Genomic DNA, 20,490 nt, shown 5'->3' with positions numbered 1-20,490 from the left:
GCTGTGGGTGCTGCCTGCCAGCCCTGGCTTTGCCACCTCTGACCGTGTGACCTGCCCCATCACGTCCCCTTCCTGGGCCTCCGGGTCCACACCCGTAAAAGGGGCAGGTTGGGCCCAGTGACCATAAGGACCGTTTAGCTCTGAGAATCTGTGAGGCAGGCGGTTGGTTCCCAGGCTGGCAGGGTCAGGAGGGCAAGGGACTGTCCCCTTCTCGTGGCACCTGGAGAATGAGGACCTGCTCTGAGCCTCGGGGATGGGGTCACCTGCCAGGCGGACCCTCTCTCCTCCTCACCGAAGTGCCAAGGGTCCATGCACTGCCGGCCATCTGGCATGTTCTATCCGGCCTGCATGGGAGCAGGGGTTAATTTTGTTTCTTATTTGAATGCCTTGGGCCTGGCCATCACTCTCCTGCTCTCTTTCTCTTTCTCACTCTCCACTCCCTTGCCAGCATTTCCTGGGGTCACCTCCCAAATAAAGGGCTTTTATGTCACCGGTGATGGCGCCCCCAGGTGTGATACCCTGAGAGGGACACAACCTCACGGCTATAGTGTGTGGCCAGGAAAGCACAGCCTCAATCTAAGCAAAAGGAGAGGGGATGGGCACAAAATGAGGCATGTTTTACTAAATAAGGAGAGGTCTATACTCACCCCAAATTTCCATGTCATCTGTGTCGAAGAAAGGCTGTGGAAAGATCCAGATCACAGGAGGCTAAAGAGATAAGACAAGGAAATGCAACCTCCAAGCCTATGCTGGACCCTGTCCCAGACGGGAAAGTCTATAAAGGATATTATTAGGTCAGCTGACAAAAGTGGACCAGGCAGTAGATTAGATTAAAATATTGCATCCAAGTTAAATGTGCTGACATTGGTAACTGCATTATGGCTTTGTAAGAGAATATCCTTATTCTTAGGATCTACGTACCAAAGTATTTCCGGTCTCCTTGGGCTCTCCATCTTAAAACGGAGTTGGTTTACCTTAGAGCTTCTATTCTTTTACTTGGGGGAGGAGTCATAGATTCCTTTGAGAACCTGATGAAATCATTGAACACTGCACTCTGAAATGCACATAACGTACACGTGCTTTGTTTCGTGTCATCTCCAGAGATTCCCAAACCCCTTGTGGAAACTCTTGGCTGGGAATCCTTGGACCGATGGTCTTCTGATAGGCTTTCCAGTTACTACCTTCTAAAGTTCTGAAAGCAAAGTGCCATGATATAGTCATCTATTCTCAAATGGTCCAGAAAAGCATACTATATAGATAATAAAAAAATAAGAGAGAGCAAACGATAAAACAAATGGGGCCAAATGTTTCTTAAAAGGCGTACTGGAGTTGTCTATGTACTGTTTTTGTTCTTTGCAACTTTTGGTCAGTTTGACATGTTTCCCAAATAAAATGTTAAAAAATCAATTGCGGGGTGCCTAGTAATCATTCAACAAGTGATGCCCATCATGAGCATTTCGACAAGAAGAATGGGAGGGAGGGAGTTTAACGCCACTGGAGGGAGGTGGGCAGGGGGCATGTAGAGCCGTGCACCCAGGGGTGAGGCACCCAGGTGGATGCGTAGGCAGGTGGCGGGAAGCTGGTGCACAGAGAGCTTCATGAACTCCTATTCAAACTTGAACTACTTGCTGATTTTTGCTATGGGAGCAATTCTGTGGATTGTCAGGAACTGTGGTCAGCTTTTCTTTCTCACCTCTCTCCCTGTTTCTTACCTGCCCCTCTCTCTCCATCGTATAAGTTGTAGCAATGAACTTCCAGAATCCCAGACTGTCCACGCTGGGAGGGAATTTAACAACCATCTCATCCACCTTCTCCACGGGATCAATGAGAAAAGGAAGGCCCAGTGAAATCAATTTCCATGCCCATGTTATACAAAGGGTTAAGTGTTGGTACCCAGGGACCCCAAGACCACCCTCCTTAATCTGTTCAGGGTGGCATGGCAAAGTGTTACAATCTTGTCTTGAATATTTTCTTTGAGGTCTTGGGCACTGTTTCAGATGAACCTAAGAGCTAATATACTAGAAAGAGTGTCCTGCTGGGAAGCAGGCTGCTCAGATCTAACTAAACGAACATGCTGTGTGGCCTTGGGTAGGTGGCTTTCCCTCTCTGAGCCTTCGTCTCTCCATCTTAAAATGCAGAAGTTGATTTACTTAACTTCTTGTCCTTTTTCAGGGGTCATGGATTCCCTGAGGGTTGATAAAATCATTGAACCCTTTCTCAAAGCTGTGCATTTTGAGACACACATAATCTCCAGACGTTCATGGACACCTCATGGAAACCACTTGCTTAGGCTGTCTTCTGATGGGCCTTCCAGGTGTCAATTTCTCCAGTCCTAAAAGCTATGAAAATAGAGCCAGTGGGTCGAGCCCCACTTGCATTGCGTTGAAGAATTAACCCATCCATCCTCAGTTCACTTGGGCTCAACTCTGGCTATAGAGAGGTGTTGAACCAACATTTTAAAGTTGCCTCTGGGAGCCGCATGAAAATAAGCTTAAAGGGGCCTTTGCTCTTTTGCCTTCAGCTGGAAAATTTTGACTTTTGGCTGCAGTCATGCCCATTGGCCTCCGAGAAAAACAAGCTCTTCTGGGAATCGCAAGACTCCTTTCAGCCAATGGGGATGAAGAGACCGCCTAGCAACTCGCTGGTCATCCCCATCCCACCCAATCAGCATGAAGGAAAGGCTGCTCTGCCAGGCTAAACACAAGGAGGCCCATCCCCCGGGACGTCGCAGGGAGGAAAAAAATAGAGCCTTTAATTAAGCCCCACATGTGAGCGATCAATTCCAATTTTCCACTTCTAATTTGGTAAAGGATTTCCACCGGGCATGTACTGAGACGTTATAGAGCCTCATAATGTTGGTGATGGGCTCACCTATTTTTCTTTTAGTCCTGGCACATTTTGTTCAGATGACTGGTACGGGAAACAGAGGAAAACGGAGAGGCCTGGGTGGGAGCCAGTCACAGGATGGGCTGAGCCCGAGTGGGGAGTTATTGCCTCAGGCACGCAGCACAGAAAAGTCTCCAATCAGAAGAAGAAGGACCGATATGGGGCCTGATGTGGGTCCCAGGCCTTCCCTGATCTGGGGTGAGCTCGCCCCCAGTGGGGGACGTGACTGAAACGGGGGAGGGTATCTAGAAATTTGCACATTTTTAAAAAAATCATTATTTGCAAGTGCTGCACCTTGGGATTCAGAGCTCTCCACTCACACAGCAGCCCTGAGGGTCTTCGTGAGACCCCAGCTGGAAAACCACAGACCTAGCCCAATGCCTGAAACTGACAGAGAGGGGCTAAAGTCACAGGAGGCTTTTCTAGGGGGTAGGGCTTTTCCTTGTGACACTGGCCACCTTGCCACTATGCAAAGCGCCTATTTGGTGGAATAGCATGGGAAGGACTGGGGGGTGCCCTGCTGACTTTTGGGGGGTTAGAGGGACGGGGACATGGGTGTCTGTCAGCTGGGAGGGCACCCAGAGAAGTCAAAGGGAACGAGGGCTCCCCACGAGATCAAGGCCAGCTTGAAGCTAGATGCTGATGTGGGTGCCCCCTGTGCCAGAGCCCGAGGCCACACTGACCCTGGCACTGAGGTCAGGGGAAGGCGTGTGCCCAGCACATAGTAGGCCTGCACTAAATACTAATGGAATGAATGAACAGCACGTTAAGTTGTCCCCACTGATGAAATGCTAACCCGCTTACACGTGAACTACATCAGATCCACAGGTCCACGATCTTCTCTCCATCATCCATTTGCAACCCCGTGCTCTTAGCGGATTTACAGCCGACGGCGTGCAGCTGTGCACGGCCGAATCACTGGTGGGAGGTGCCATCGAGGCCTCTCCCAGGTGTGCTCAGCTGGGGAACAAAAGATGAGACTCCAGGGCTGCCACCACCTTGTACAATTAATGACGTGGAGGAGGCAGGCCCTCATGGCTTGCCTGAACTGCTCGACTGTTCCCTGTTCCCAGCTGGTCCTCCTGCAACCCATCCCACCATCATGATCATTCACACCTGCAGTCCGTTCACATCACCCCTTTCTCCAGCATCTGCGATATCTCCTCTCCATCTACCGAAATGTCCCAGTCCACTACACAGCATCTCATCCCAGCCCACCTTTCCAGCTTCATCTCCCAAAACAGCCCGAACAGCCCTCCGCATTCAACCCCTTCCTGTGTCTCTGTGAAGCCCTCCGTGAGCCAACTGCCCAGAAGGCACCGCTCTTTCCCCTCTGCTCAGGATGCACTGCTTTTATCGCTAATGACTTGGTCCTACCTCTGCCTCCTACTCTGGATGCAAAGGGCCGGGTCTGTTAATGAATGAATGGATGAGCAAATGAATTCATTTAAATATCAGCCAAGGACGTCTATTCTCTGGCATCAAGGGGTCGGGGTGGGGGGAGGGGGGAGCAGGCAAGGGGCAGATCCTAAGTCTGCCCTCGTTTCTACGCTGCATCTGTGGTGGCTTAGCTGAGAGCGGAAAGCCGAGGTCCCCGCAGTGCTGGAGGAACCAGCTGCAGGAATGGTTCTCTCAAGGGACAATGCAGTGCCCTGTGAGAGGTAGCCTCTGCCAAGGCCAAGGACCGGATAATTGGACGATGTCTCACCAAGAGCCCACGTGGCCAGGGAGGACCTGCTGTGCTGACAAGTGCCGCTCCTGTCCAGGTCCCAAGTGCGTCAGGAGGGGTGGAAGGCCACCATCCCCCACTGTGGGACTTAACGTGGAGGCCAGTTCTGCCTTCTCGGCTAAGAGCTTCCAGAGCTGGGGGGAGGCAGCTGCATTAGAAAAATGCCATTGGTGGTGTAAGCGGTAGGAGAACTGACCCCGGCTAGAACCCCCAGTAGAGCTGGGTGGAGAGACCTGATCAGAAGGGTTTGCAGTGACTGAAACCTCCAGTTCCTGGCGGTGGGTTGGCCCAGGAAAGAGGGTCTTCGGGGAGGAATGGAATTCTGTAGGCTTGGTCCTCTAGGTGTCTGGAACCTAGCCTGGGTTGTTGAAGACTCTGCAGGGAAGGAAACGAGATTAAAGGGAGACAGACCTAACCCAGCAAGCGAACTTGCTTGTGCTCAGCGAGGGGCAGGGAGAGAGGAGACGGCAAGTGACGTGGACGTCGTGGCCAGGAGGGTCAAGAATCACCCAACCAAACGTCTTTGGCCTCAAGCCCCTCCTAGCTCTGGGAGTGACCCCCAAGCTCTAGAAACACACCACTGGATGATGTAGGTGCTGGTGTTCTCCAGTTCGTGTAAGCCGAGGGCGATGGGCTGAAGATCTGGAATATTCAGGGGGGATTTTGAGTTACATGTATGCGATGGGCAAGGCAGGGCCCTCCAGGATCAGGTCTTGGACGTCGTTTAAGAGTTCGTGTTCACTGGCCGTGGCCGCGTTCTGCAGGCGGCGGAAGCGAGCCTCCAGCCTCTCCTGCTCCTTCTTGAGCTCCAGGTAGGAGTGCGAGAAAATGTGAAAGATGGACGTGGCCGGGAAGGCCATGATGAGGATGCCGCTCAGGATGCTGCTGAGCGCCACCATCTGGCCCGGCACGCTGCTCGGGACCATGTCTCCGTAGCCCACCGTCGTCATGGAGATGACGGCCCACCAATAGGAGGCCGGGATGCTGGTGAACTCCAGAGCTCGCCCGGACTCATTCTCGGCCACGTAGACCAGAGGAGCGAAGAGGGTGATGGCTACGCAGAGGAAGAGGAGGAGCAGGCCGAGCTCGCGCGTGCAGCGGCGCACGGTGAGGCCCAGCGTCTGCAGCCCCAGCGAGTGGCGGGCGAGGCGCATCACGTAGAGAATGCGCAGTGCCCGCAGCACGCGCAGCGCCAGTCCCGCCTTCTCCAGGTACGAGCTGCGCCTCGGCCTCGCGCCGTCCGCCTGGGGCTCGTCGGACACCGCGAGCGACACGTAGTAGGGGGAGAGGGCCAGGATGTCGATGATGTTCAGGGGCCCTTGGAAGAACTGGCACTTGTTCTGGGCCTGGACAAACCTCAAGCAGAACTCCAGGGAAAACCAGGCCACGCAGACGGTCTCCACGATGAAAATGGAGTAGCACTTACGCGAGCACTCCCCCTGGAGAGGCGACAAAACGCAGGGTAGGGAGGGGCCGGGCAGCAGCGTGGGAAATGGCGAAATAAGCACACTGAAAAGCAATGCCGTCGATCTGTAATGATACCGATATCGATTCCATATGCAGAGTCTCTGTACTAAAGATATATTCTCTCTATATTTTATATATTAAATATATATTAATATATGAACACGTACTAATATATAATATATTAATATTTATAATACACACCATAATATATTACTGTAATATATATTATATAATACATATCACAATATACTGATATATTAAGTATAGCTTATATTAAACATTAAATATATATTCTATATATATTCTTTGTATAGTATATGGTCTCTATATTCTATATATTATCTATCTATCTATCTATCATTTATCTATACATCGATTGAGCCCTGTCGTAGACTCTTAGTCATCTGCCAAAACCCCCTTTTTACATAGTTCTCAAGTAGTGGCTGTGCGCATGGCCAGTCAGCTAGATCAGAGACCACTTTTCCAGCCTCCCTTGCAGCTAAGCATGGCCACATAACCAAGCCCCCACCCACAGAATATAAACAGAGGTGATGAAAGCTACCTCCAGTTCCAGGAGCTTAGTGTTGGCGTGAGTTCCTGCACACTCTTTCTCCCCTTCCTGTGAGCCAGGACAACCCAGACGGCCCTGCACCCCAGCTGAGAACCAGCAGATCGGACCAACGCCCTGGGAAGGATGAGCATCATGGTGGGAAAAATCTGGGTGTCAGAATGAGAGCTGCCCACTCGCCTCGGTCCCTCTTTATGAGAGTAACCAGCTTCTATTGTGTTGAAAGCTGTTCTATCGTGAGGCCTCTTGGTTAGAGGAGCCAAGTTTCTCCTTTATGACATAAGCACCTCTTGGGTACCAGGCACTGCTCTGGTGCTGTCACTTAAGCCCCACAGTGATGCCATGAGCAGGCAGCCCGGCTTCATTTATGGCCCAGGAAATGGTCCCGAGCACTGAGATAACTTGCCTGAGCTCACATTCATAGTAGATGGTCTCCCAGAGATTCTGCGCTGTTTTGTAACCACTTTGCCCGCCATCCCTCATTCATTCATCCAACAAAATTGCATGGAGGACTCACCTTGTGCCAGGTCCCATGCTAGACTCCGGAGGTAAAGGACTAGAGAAGCAGACGTGGTTTCTGGGGGCTTGGAGCCTGGGGCAGGCCGAGAGGACACCGGCAACCCTATGATGCAGATTGCAACTATTTCCCTCCTGAGATCCCAGCCAGGTGGGGCTCCAGTGGGTTCCTCACTGTGTCATTCACACCCCTGCCCCTGCCCCCAACAGAGACTTCCGCTAGCCCCTCTGCTACTCAAAGTGTGCCCTGGACCCTAGAGCATCAGACTCCCCTGGGAGCTTGTTAGAAACACGCAATCTTGGGCTCCACGGCATCCCTGCGGAGCCAGAATCTGCATTTTAACAATGATTTGTGTGCACAATAAGGTTGGAGAAGCTCTGGTCTAGTGCAGTGGTTCTCAGCCTTGACTGCACGTGTTACAGTCACCTGGGGGGGGGCTTTGAAAAATCCTGATGTCCAGGTCGGGATGCCAGAGATTCTAATTTACTTGATCTAGGTTTTAGCCTGAGCGGTAGAATTTTCCAGAAGCCCCATCAACGATTCTCATGTGGAGCTAGAGTTGAGAACCTGACTCTAAATATTACATCTACATCTTCATCTCTATCTGCACCTATCTCTATATTGTCTCCATCTGTGTCTATATCTCTATCATCTGTATCTATGACGGATGAGTGAACCAATGACCAAAGCCAGTTGATTGAGTGAAAAGCAAGATGTTGACAAGCACAGTTTTCTTTGGATTAAAAACCTCTGACGTGGAAAAAGAAATTATTTCCAGTGCCTGGGCTCACAGGAATACTAAACTGAAATATTCTTTTTGTCTGGCCTTTGAAGAAAGAAACAGGCTGGACCGTCCTGATCTCTATTTGCCGGTGCAGTGCTGGGTAGCTCTCTCCCTTGGTTCTCTGCCTCGGGAGGGTTGAGACAAACGGAAATGACTCAGGTAAAGAAGTTAGCAGGCTGCTGCATCTGCAGATACATGAAACATTGTAACTACCCGTTTGAGATGATTCACTGGTTGCAGACATAGCCTGCCTGGTCTGTTTAAGGGTAACTATCCTTCTCCTATCCTGGATTTTACAGGAGGCTGAGGAAATTCTCCAACACACTAGAGGTCTTTGCCATGACTGCCTGGGGTTTGCTTCAGGATTCTGGAAGGCTCAGGAGTTTTGGATCCTGATTCCCCAGTCCTGCTGCAAACTTGCTGTGTGACTTTTCCGTAGTCACTGCTGCTCTCTGTGCTTTAGTTTCTGATGAAGAGGGTGGAACAGAATCAGTATTTCTCAAAGCTGATTCATAAGCCCTGCATCAGAGTGCCCCAGAGTGCTTGTTACAAATGTGGATTCTGGGGCCCCCATCACAAAATCAAAGCCCTGGAGTGAGGCCCAGGAATCTGCATTTTGGCAAGGCCTCCTGTTGACTCAGAGGCACCTGGAAGTTTTTCAGCCTCTGGGCCAGATTCTCTCGATAAGTCCTCTTTCATCACTGACATTCTGGGAGTTTTTTCTTTGGTGTAAGAGCCTTGTGGGGCCTGGGAATAGTCTTCCCAGACCAGCGACCCAATAGCTCAGTAAGGTGACTCCTGGGAGGCAGAGGAGGCTCTTTGGGTCCTTCCTCCCTTTGCCTCTGGTGCTGGCTTTTGGATGTTCCAGGTACGCACCACCCACCTCCCACTGGCCACCTCCCTGCCCGGCAACAAGGGCTCTGCCGAGTCACCCCCTGCATTGCTGCTCCGCTTTTCATCCTAAACCAACCTCCCAGCACTGGTCCTCAGAGAAGTGCCCTGTTAGCGGCCGGCATTGGAATGGCAGGGGTTTATGGGGTTCGAGCTGAGAAAAGAATTCCCAGGCCAGGCAATATTTGAAGAAAACTAGAATGGAAGGAAAGAAAAAAGTCACTCTCTCTCTGAGGGAGTTTCTGGTTGTATTCTGTAGGTAGGATGAACGACTCATCCTGGTTTGCCCAGAACTTTCCAGGTTGGGCAACAGACAGTCCCAGGTCACCAGAACTTCCCCTCAGTCCTGGGCAAACCGAGATGCTTGGTCGCCCCCCTGGGGGGCTTGTCACCACAAATGAGGCGTGCTCTGATTCCTTCCTGCAATGCAGAGGAACATGACCAGCCCCAGGAAGGCCGGAGGGGTGAACGCCGTGAGAGCATGGACGAATGTCACAGACGGATGTGGGGTGATGTTTCCATCCAGGTGAAGTCCAAGAGCGGGCAAAACTCACCTGAGGTGGACAGAATCACCAAAAAAGTGGCTGCCTCTGGATGGGGTTGGGAAGACCACAAACGGACCTGAAAGGACATTCTGGGGTGATGGGAATATTCCATATTAAACAGGGCTGTGGGTGTGCCCCATTTGTTACATTGGACAGCTAAGACTTGTGCATTTCGGTGTATGTAAATTTCACCCATAAAACTGTAAAATAAAAATAAAATGAATGAGCATTGTGCTAAATGATTGGGGGTGGGAGGGGGTGGAGAGAGAGAGAGAACCAGAATGGCAGACTGTGGACCATCATGAAAGCTGAGACTTGGGTACTTACTGGAGGATCATTAGATTATTCTATTTACTTTGTAAATGCCCCAAATTTTCCATCCGGGAAAGTTTTTATTTTTATTTTTTAAATCAGAGTTGGAAATCAACACCACAGTGAGATACCGCTCCACACTCACTAGGATGGCTGTGATTATAAGGACAAAAAATAAGTGTTAGGAAAAGGGGATTAAGTGGTACAGACTACTAGGTATAGAATAAATAAGATACAAGGATGTAACGTACAGCACAGGGAATACAGCCAGTATTTTATAATATCTTTAAATAGAGTATAAGATACAAAAATATCGAATCACTCTGTTGTATACCTGAAACTAATATGATATAGTAAACCAACAATAAGAAAAACAAGTGTTGGTGAGGATGTGGAGAAATTGGAACCTCCCAGACATTGCTGGTGGGAATGTAAAGTGGTATAGCCGCTGTGGAAAACAGGTGGGCAGTCCCTCAGAAAACTTAAACATACATTTGCTATATGACCAAGCAATTCCGCTCCTAGGTATATACCCGAAGGAACTGAAAGCACACATCCACACAAAAACTTGTCCATGAAGGTCCACAGCAGTGTGATTGATAACAGCCAACAATTGGAAACAAGCTAAATGCCCATCAACGGATGAATGAATAAACAAAATATGATCTCTCCATATGATGGAATATTATTCAGCTGTAAAAAGGAAGTCCTGACACGTGCTACAAAGCAGATGAGCCTTGAAAACCTTATGCTCAGTGAAAGAAGCCAACATAAAGACCATATATTGTATGATTCCATATCTATAAAATGCCCAGAAAAGGCAAATTCATGAAGATAGAAAGTATGTTCGCAGTTGCCTGGGGCTGGTGGGATGGGGGTGGGGGATGGGGAATAATTGGAAGTTTGTGCAGTGTTGCTTTTTAGGGTGATGAAAATGTTATGGAATTAGTGGGGATGGTTGCATTACTGTATACTAAAAATCACTGATTTGTGCACTTGAATTTGAGGGTATGAATTATATCTTAATAAAAAAGAAACTCGAGTTTGAGTCTGAGTGGCCAAGTCAGTCTGGGTGAGGCAGGGAGTGAGGTCCACAGCCTTGCCCCATCCTTTCCTGAAGCTCCAAAGCAGAGCTGCTCTGAAGGGCTCTGGGGTCAGAGGGAGCCCAGGGCTCTCTGAGGACAAAGCCATTGTCCCTGAGGGTCCATCCGGACAGGCTGTCCAGCAGATGGGCTGCAGGTGCAGCGAGGGCCAGTTCTAGAAGTTCCATCTGGGAGGGACTCGGGGCCAAAGTCTTGACCTTGGAGTCTCCCTTGCACCCTCTGTCTCTCTCACAGCAATGCCTGCCACCTCCCTCTTTGGGAATGAGGCCAGAATCGGCCACGTCTTACCCGCTTACCTCAGTGCTGGTCCCACTGCCCCATTCAGCAGTTCCACCCACCTCCCTCCCTTTCCTTCCTCCTGGCTGTGAAATCCATCATTTGTGCCTCTGGCGCTGGCCGCGGTCCTCCCCCTCCCGGTGCCTGGTGGTGCTGACTCACGCCTCTCCCCGAGAGCCAGGTCTCTCTGCCATCCTCCCCTCCTTCAGGCCCCTTCCACGGTCCTCTCCCTTGTCCCCCTCACCTTGAGCCGCCGTCCCTCCTCCCCAGCCATGCCCCTACCCTTGGCTCCCTCTTCCTAGCCGCCCAAACTCCCCAACCCTGGCACATGGGGGCTCTGAGGGGGGGGCTAGGAATTGGGCGCACAGAGACCAGGGCAGCATGGTGAGGCAGGAGGGACAGCATGAAGTATGTATACTCAGGAAAGGGGGGCCCATCCAGGAAATGGGGAACAGTGCTTGTTGGCTGGGATATAGGGAGACTCAGCAGGGGGCAGGGAACCCCACCCCCCCCCGCCACAAACTCCCAAAACAGGTTAAGAAGAATTCCATAAAGCCATTACCAAATGTCACTGAACACAGAGAAGCTACAGAGCGGGCAGTTCTCTATGGAGCTGATCCATGATCCAAGAAAGGGCCAGGTAGGAGGAGACACTGGCTTCAGCACGAGACTTTCTATCAAAGGCGGGGAGGAGTGGGAGGGAATTGCAGCCCCAAAGGTGAGCTGCACCCGCACCAGGAGGGAATTGTTCCATCAAGGGCCCCCAGTGGTTCCACCTGGTCTTTAAAAGTCTCTCTGTAAAAAAAAAAAATCTCTCTGTGCCTTCCTTCCTTCCCCATCCCAGCGAGACGCGGAAAGCACAGCACAGGGCACAAGGGGGTGGGGGAAGCAGAGCCCCGCCATCCCACCCCCAACCGCACCGAGGCTCTGCTCCCATCCAGTGCACTTTGCACAGATGCGATCCAGAGTGTGTCCCTTCGCAACATCCCCGAAGTCCGAAGCAAACCTCTGGGCAGAAGTAGAAGCTAGAACAGGAGGCGATGTGAGAGCATGTGCCTGTGCTTGTCCCCAGGGGTCCCACGGACCTGGGAGAGAGTTTGAGGAACAAAGCAGATGTGCAGGCGGGAGGGGCATGAGTGAATCCCAAAGCTGGGTAAAAATTGCCACTGCTAGCTCTGTGCCGGCACATCATAAATAAACCATCAGTCCTGTTGCCTCCCTCTGAGCAGGTGCTGTCATTATCCTCATTTATAGGTGAGGAAATAGAGGCACAGAGAAACAGAGTGACTCGTCCGAGGGCAGAGCCAGGTAGCAGCAGTAAGGAGGAAGAAAAAGTTCAAGAGAAAAGGACCATGTGTTCAGCTGTAGCTGCCTGGTGACCTTCTGACTCCCCCAGAGGGGGGACAAGGTGCTCTGACCAGCAGAGAGGCCAGGCAAGGGCTACAAGGAAAGGGCGCTAGGGCTAAATGGCAGGGGTGACAGCCCTGGCAGAGGACCCGGGCGGAGGGAAGCAAAGAACCTGATGAATCCACCACTGGATGGATGGATAAACACATTGTGGCATTTACAGACAGTGGAATATTACTCAGCCCTAAAAAGGAATGTAGTACTGACATAGGCTACAACACAGATGAACGTTGAACACGTTATGTGGAGTGAATGAAGCCAGAAACAAAAGGCCACATATTGTATGATTCCATTATATGAAGTGTCTGGAATAGGGACGCAGAGACGGAAAGCAGACTGGTGGTTGCCAGGGGCTGAGGGTGGGGGTGGGGAGCGGCTGCCTGATTGGTCCAGGGTTTTCTTTTGGAAATGTACTGGAACTCGATAGGGGTGTTGGCTGCACAACCTTAAGAACATGCTAAATGCCACTGAATTGTTCACTCTAAGATGGTTAATTTTATGTTATGTGAATTCCACCTCAATTTAAAAAATGGAGCTGGGATGCTCATGATATAAGCTCCAAGAAAGTGAGAAATTTGTCTTATCTGCAGCATCTAGAAGAATAGACTTAGTAGGCACTCAGTGACTGTTGATGAATGAATAAAAGGGTAAATGTGGTGACTTCCTGTTAACTAGTACCTGATAAGTGAATAATGATGATGACTAACATTTTTTGAGCACTTCCTGTGTGTCGGCTTTGTTCCAATCACTTTACACGAATTACTCTTTTAATCCTCACCATAACCCCCTGAGGAAAGGGCTAATAGCATCCCCATTTTACAGGTAAGGAAACAGAGGCTCAAAGAAGTTAAGTGACTTTTCTGAGATCATTGAGTTCATGAGGGGTGAGGCCAAGATTCAAACCCAGAGTGTCGGCACTCAGAACCATTATCCTAGACAGAGAAGCACTTCACAAAGTCCAGATGCCTTAGAAATGCTAAGTGCCACTGAGGCTGAGGGTCTAGCCTACAGGTAGAGGGCCGAGCATTGGAAGAAGGGGTGCAAGGGGTCAGGTTTTAGAGCCAGGCAGAGGTGAGCTCAAATCTTGGCTCTGCCACTTACTAACTTTGAGCTTAGGAAAGTGATAAAAAAACTTCCCTGAGCCTCAGTTTCCTCATCTGTAAAATGGGAGTAGAAGTGGTATTCACTTCCCAAAGCTGTTACAAGGATTAAGTCCATCCTGTCAAATGCCAGCCTCCTAAAGGGCACTTAATAAGCATCAGTTCTCTCATCCCTTCTGGGCTGAGCTCCCCCAGGGAACCCAGCAGAGTCTGAATGCTTCTGGAGGTGCTTAGGCACTTGGCTTGGTCTTTCCTGTCCACAATGCCTCCTGCCTCCTCCATTTTAATTTGTAATCTCAGGCACAGACCTTGCACCCCAACTGCCAAGTTTACTCAAGGGATGTTGCCGTAAGAAGCTAGAAGAATTAAGGGCAAGCAAAATACTTTCTTCACAGGTGTGCTAATTCTCCAGCCCTGCGTGCCACCTCTTCCGCGTCTGATGGAGGTGTTCTGCAAGTCACAACCCCTCAGGATGACTTGAACCCTCACGCCTCTTGGGCACTTCCTGTCCCCAGAAGTAGCTGCCCAGCTTTGCAGTTGGTGCTGAATCGCTGCTTTCAGACTGATAAATACAAAATACCAGGCACGTGTGGCCGGGAAAGAACATCGTCTTTTTATGTAAATGTAAGGGCGCAGTTTGAAAGAACAAAGCCCACCTGGTCCTCAGCCTCCAGGCTCTCTCAATTACCATCAAAATAGACACACAATTTTTTGGAGGGCTGCATCTCCCAGCCCCTCTCCGGGCAGAACACCCAGGGGTGGCTTCACAGTTGCACAGAGGTTGCCACTGGACCGGGGGCATCACCTCCCTCGTCCCACGAGGAGAAATGACTGCCTGATTCCCCGGTTCTGCGGGCTTCTTACCCACCTCTGATTTAATTTTCCAAGTCCCTGTCACACCAACCTGTGTTCATACCCTGGGTAATTTTCAAAGCATTAGGCTTTGAAAAGAGCTTGTCCCTCTGCACAGTCTAAATCCTGGCTCCCTGAAAATCCATCCCTAAGAGGAACAGGCTTGTGAAAAATCCAGGGGTCCTTCCTCAGCAAAGGGGATCAAGGGCACCCTTAAGGGGACAGGGGACGGAGGCCCCTTACTTTGTCCTAATCTTTTTACTGCAGCGTCCACATGTAAATATTTCTGTGAACAAGCAGGCTATTAAATTACATGATTTCGTGCTAAAGAATGAAAAAAAATGCCTACAATTAGAGCTATAGCCCTCTCTATGGGGAAAAAAGCTGTTTGAAAGTCGAAATACTTTGGGTGGTTTTCTTTAGGACAAAATACTAATAGGTTGAACAAGATACATTTTAGTCAGCAAACATTTATTGAGAGCCTACTCCGGGTGTGAAGCAATGGCTGGTTCTCCACCTAAGTCCTCTCTATCTGGAAAGTTCTCTGATCCTCCCTGGGATATATGTTTAAGAGAAGGGAACTTAGGTCAACTGATACCAGTTATAAACCATATACAGCCTGCACTGCCTTATGTATATGTTTTATTTATCGGCTCTCTCTCTGCTGTAACGTAAGCTCCATAAGTTAGGTGTTGGGGAGCCATGGAGGACTATAGAGCAACATTTGACTTAGGAAACAAGCCAGTTCTCAGTTTGAAGCTCTCCAATAACCTTCCCAACAAAATGTTAGATTCTTATCTCATTTCTCAGACCATCCGGCCCCCTGGGGGGTGTGGGCGGTCTCCCACAGCTTCCCGGACAGAGAGGGCAGGAGTGGGCAAGCAAACGTTTCTGCTCTGGCCTCCTGGGGCAGGGTCAGTTCCACATCAACTCATCTGTGAGCTCCCCATCCAGTGGGACTGATTGGGAGGCTCGGGAACAAGGGCCGAGAGTCTCTGCCATCATCGGCCTCTTCACTCGGTTACTCCAAGGAAGCTAAGTGCCCTGAACCTCAGTTTATTCATCTGACAAATGGAGCTGAGATGCCCACGAGAAGGTTGGCTTAAGGAGGTAGGGAATCTGGTCCTGGTCTAGTGCCTGGCACAGAGTAGCTGCTCAGTTAACATGCGATGGGTGCACGGACTGTGTACACCTTCATAGTGATGTCAGCTGTCTTACAGAAGAGGAAACTGAGGCTCAGAGAGGTGGAGCAATTCGCCAGTGGTCACAGAGCCAGGAGAGGCCGGGCTGGGCCAGCTCAGCCCACTAAGACCACGGTGGCTTTGTCAATGCCTGGCGCTCTCTATCAGAGGCAGGGCCCCTGATGACTTTCACGGGTGCCCTTTATGTGCTTCCTTCTTCAAAAAAAAAAAATGTATAAAACTATCTTTTACCACTGCATTGGTCTGAAAATGAGCACAATTCACACTGGATCATATTTCTTTCTTTTTCGGTTGTGTGGAGTGTGGGATCTTAGTTCCCTGACCAGGGATCGAACCCACACCCCCTGCATTGGAAGGGCAGCGTCTTAACCACTGGATCGCCAGGGAAGTCCCTCTTTCCTTGTTGTTTGCAACGACATTAAACGTTTTCGTGGGCCCTCAGTGCCGCGGGTCCCGGGCACCACGCCCGGTAGAGAGATGGAACACTCACCTTGCCCTCCTCCGCCCTCAGGTCCGGCATGGTGCTAACGCACAGGCTGACGGCCATGGTGGCCACGAAGAGGATGGACAGACAAGCAAAGACCTTCCCGGGGAGCCCCGACTGCGGGTTCTCCACCATCTCCCGCAGCCGGTTCCTGAAGAGCGCCCCGCGGGACGTGTGCACGGCGGGGCGGCCGGCTGCCCGACGCTGCAGCGTCTCCTCCGTGCGCAGCTCTGCCACCTCGTCCAGCTTCCTCAGCAGTGTCTGCAGGCAGCACGTCTCCAGATTGGCTTCTTCGATCCCCCAGTAGGTCAGCTCCTCCTGGAAGGACAGCACACACATCTCCTGGAGGAGGACCAGCTTGCCTGCCGCCAGGAAGCTCACGATCACCCCGAAAGCGCTGGGGCTCCGGTCAAAGAAGAACTCTTGGTTACCCTCGTCGTAATCGTCGCAGAGCTGCGCGATCTCCTCGTGGCTCCGGCAGAAGCGGAGTTTGCTCAGGCGGCTCAGTGGAAACTCGTCCAGCGTGCTCCACGGAAGGAGGTACCGCTTGCCCCCTACGTTGACCAGCATCTCCTTCTTCAGGTCCGCCGTCCAGGAGGCGGCCTGCGCTCCCAGCTTCCGGGCCCTGCGGTAGTAAATGCCCTTGATGGGCGGGGGCTCCACGGGGCGTGGCAAGAACTGACTCAAAGGGCCGCAGGAGCCGAGGTGATGGTGGCCGGGATGCAGGCCCCTGTCTCTGGAAGGCATGGCTATCACCGAAGACGTCCTGGCGCCCGAAAGGGACAAGAGCAAGAGAACGGGGGAGACATCAGTCTCAGGGCAGAGTCCTAGACAGTATCTCCTCATGTCTGCTTTCCTGCAACTGCATCTGCATCATTTATCCTTTTAATCTTCCATCCAACACAGATTTACTGAGCACCTACTATGCGCTCGGGATCTCAGTGAACAAAAAGAGATGATGATGACATCCCTTCCCTGATGGAGCATTTATTTATATCTCAGAAGAATCTCCCTGGAACAGCTGTGTCACTTTCAGGCTGTGTGGTCTTGGGCATGTAGCTTAACCTCTCTGATCTCAGCATTGTTATGGCAATGACAAGACTTGTCCCAACTTTGCAAAGTACAGTTGTTGAAAATAGAGCTTAGGGTAAAACTTTGTCAAGTTCACTGCCAGGTTGCGATCCCTTACGGACTGCCACCCCAGGTAGGTTTCTCAGCCTCTCTGAGCCCTTTGCTTCATCTGCACAGCTGCGGTAGTTTGAGTACCCACCCCACTGGGCACAGTGAGGGTTATGTGCAGTAATACACGTGAAGTGTATATTAAGAACACTTCTAGATGCTTCTGACATGCCAGGCACTGACCCACATGCCTCTCCTATGTTAACTCATCTCAACAACCCCATGAGGTAGACATTAGTACATCCACTCTACAGATGAGGAAATTGAGGCCCAGAAAAGTTAAGTAACAAGGAACTGTATGTGGCACAGCGTCGGACTCCCAGGAGAAGCTCCACAACGATCACCTGAGCCCTCTTATTTGCTTTCCCACTTAGAGGACTTTGCTATCAATGAGAGCACTCCTCCGTGTTCATTGGGTGCTTGCCTCAGCCACCTTGCTGTGTGACCTTGAGTCAGTTACTCCCCCTCTCTGGGCTTCGGTCTTGTTATCTGTGAAATGAAGGGGCCTCTAATGCTCTCTCCATTTCAGACCTATTTGGGATGCTTGACTTACAGGAAATGTTTTAGATTTAGCCCATGCATTAAAAAAAATCATCGCCACAATATTTCTCATCCTCAGCCTCCCACAACTGTTTCCTGTGCTATTCATTCTAGCCAGAGCTGTTTCCAAAGCATCCATAACCTTACATTCCAAGATGCACTCCAATCAAGAGAAAAACTCAGCAGCTGAATGGAAATAAAAGTTCCTCTCAATTTCAGAGCCAGTTGGGTTCCAGCAGACAGCGAAGAGTTGAATCACAGCCGATGCATTTCACACTTGCTCACCACACAATAGTCTGTTATTCTGCGTGCATTACTTCGTTTACAATGTACGGCCAGAGAACGATGAGCAGCCTGCAGAAAGAAGAGTATTTTGAAATCAGGGGAGCCGCTTCCCAAGCGTTCTTGTTTTCCAAGTGAAAAGACGCAGAGCCAGAGAGCTGAAGTGACTCATCCAAGGTCACACAGCGAGTCCCAATGCAACCAGGGACTCTGTCTCCCAGCCGGGGGCTCTTTCTAGAACCCCCCAAACTGCTCTTTCTGAATTCACTGCACAAACCCTACTTTGTAACCCACTGCCCCCCAGAAATAGCCAGCACACAAACCTTCCAGAGCGTGGGAAAGGTGTTCACTCAAAACAGTGCTTTGACAAAGGACGTTTAAGGGCACCCTGCAATCCGCGCCCCCCGCCACTGCAGCAAACACTAACTTCTTCCCCCGAAGTTTAACTCACCCTCCTGTCTCAGGGAGCCTCTTTCCAGCTGTTTCTCTGCCGGGCAAGGGGAGCCCATGTCTCGATGCCCAGGGAAGAGACAGGTTTGTGGTGAAGATGAAGGGGGAGAAAAGAGAAAGCCCGAACACAGCAGTTTCTGGCAGAGTTAGTTTTCAACCTTCCTTTCCTTGCCTCCTTCAGAAACCAGAAGTCCGTTCATGCTGCAGCTCTCTCTCCAGCAGCTGCAGAAAAGCCCAGGAGGAGTGGGGTGGGTTTTTTTCCAGTCCCCTTTCCCAGAATCCCTTTTCCCCATGAGAGGTGAGGGTCTGAGGGGTTCGTGCTGGGAGGGAGCCGGGCCAGCTGTCCTGCTTCAGCGGTGGACTCTGCACTCTAAGTCCCACCGGGAAAGCCAGCGTGGTCCTGCAAGAGGAGGGGGTGGGGGGATGGGAAGGGCTTAGAAATAATCTCTCCATCAGCCAGGCAGCAGGCAGGAGCAGCCGCTGCTCTGCCAACCGCCTGGAAGGCAAGGACAGCTGTCCGCCCTCCCTTCCAAGGAGGAGCAAAACTCGGAAGGAGCGGAGGGCAACTTAGGGCTGGGGCATCTGCAGCTACCTGTCCGTGGCACCCCGGAAGCTCCTCGGGATGTGCTGATGATGGGGGGGTGCTCAGGTTGAGGATGCAGGAGGAACTGCTTTTAACTAGCCCAGGCCTGGGACAGGTGCAGAGAAACCCAGCATCCGAGCGCTGGGTGGGAGTCCCAGAGGCTGCGTGATGGACCGGCAAGGCGTGTGAGCTTGGAGTCGTACACACCTCGATCTCTGGCTCCCATGTAAGTGGATGGGTGGCCTTGGACAGGTGACTTTGTGCCTCTGAGCCTCAGTTTCCTTGTTTGTAAAATATATGAGAAGGAGAGGGGGTTTGGGGAGAGTCACGCCAGAAGGCACAGGGCAGCCTCCTTCTGTGGGTTTGACAGCATGGTCGGGATAAAGAGGAAGAGGCCCAGTTCTAGGGCCTGCGTCCTGGCTTCAGCTCCGCACTGCCTTGCTGTGTGTCCTTGGGCAGTCACTTCACCTCTCTGGGCCTCAGTTTTCTGCCCCGTCCAATGAGGACAGTGGAAGCGGTGATGGCTAAAATTGCAAAAGCATCTTCTCAAGTAGGCGCTCAGTGTTCATTGGCTCTTTCTGATTTTCTTAAGAGGTTCTGAGGCCCAATCTCTTGGCTTCCAAAATGGGGTCATTATTATCAGCTCCATTTTGCAGATGAGGCCTGGAGGTCTAGGGAAGAGGCTTGCTCAAGTCACCTTGCTGGTTGGAATGTGCACTTAACAGAGACTTCGGGTTCTGGTGCAAGGATCTGGAAGTGAGGAAGTCCAAGCTTGAGTCTTCCGAAGCTACCTGGAGGCGAGTGGCAGGAGCGGGGGGACCTCCGTGGGCTTTCTGCAGCCCGGGCAGTGGGAGGAATCCAGGCAGGAGGAGAGGAGCTGATGGAATGGAGCCGGTCTAGGGTAGCACTTTTCAAAGGGTATTGCCTGAAACCTGAGGGTTCTGCACAAATGATCAAGGGGGCTGGAATGGGGCGGCGGCGGGGGGGCGGTGACAAAGAAGAGGGCAAGGAGGGATGAGATTCTGCCTCACCATGGCAGCTTCAATCAGATCGGTTTCCCATAGTGCGTCTATAAGTGTAACCCAAATAATGGCTGTGGCCCCGCAAGGCGCAGTCACCACACTCCGCCCACTCCGAGAGACCCCAGGGCGCCTGTTAGTGATGGAGACGCTCTGCCCCCTTCACCTGACTCCCCAGCTCTCTCAGACCTCACAGCTGCTCCAGCACCTCTCATACACGAGATACCAAAATCACCTTTCCAGCTCCTGCTGGCTTTTTCCCCTCCTCTCTCTCTCTCTGTCTCCCCACCTCCCCCAGCTCTTTATTACTTATC

At 51.2% G+C, this 20,490-nt stretch overlaps 1 protein-coding gene across 3 annotated transcripts; it reads right to left on the bottom strand.

Annotated features, from left to right (window-relative positions):
- Window positions 1-20,084, bottom strand: KCNG4 (potassium voltage-gated channel modifier subfamily G member 4). Of its 3 annotated transcripts, none has more exons than XM_082367673.1 (3): window positions 17,990-20,084; window positions 16,130-16,889; window positions 1-6,054 (listed from the first exon to the last, which is right to left on the bottom strand). In XM_082367673.1, coding segments are annotated over exons 1-3 (1,533 nt in total). In that variant the 5' UTR covers window positions 17,992-20,084; the 3' UTR covers window positions 1-5,283. The 3 variants fall into 3 exon arrangements, with proteins under 3 accessions (XP_082223799.1, XP_082223798.1, XP_082223797.1); XM_082367672.1 differs by having other exon boundaries at window positions 16,130-18,196; window positions 18,576-20,084; XM_082367671.1 differs by having other exon boundaries at window positions 16,130-20,084.
- Between the last annotated feature and the right edge of the window lie 406 nt (window positions 20,085-20,490).

The sequence above is a fragment of the Balaenoptera borealis genome (assembly GCF_965194805.1).
Source record: "Balaenoptera borealis genome assembly, chromosome: 19".
Classification (NCBI taxonomy): domain Eukaryota; kingdom Metazoa; phylum Chordata; class Mammalia; order Artiodactyla; family Balaenopteridae; genus Balaenoptera; species Balaenoptera borealis.
This window is presented reverse-complemented; position numbering and strand designations above follow the sequence as displayed.

Bases quoted from the DNA above. Each gene is read 5' to 3' on its own strand.
- KCNG4 (XM_082367671.1), bottom strand. From the start codon at position 16,969: ATGAGGAGATACTGTCTAGGACTCTGCCCTGAGACTGATGTCTCCCCC. The intron at 6,055-16,129 runs GTGAGTGTTCCA...TCGCCTCTCCAG, and splicing joins TGAGGGCGGAGGAGGGCAAG to GGGGAGTGCTCGCGTAAGTG.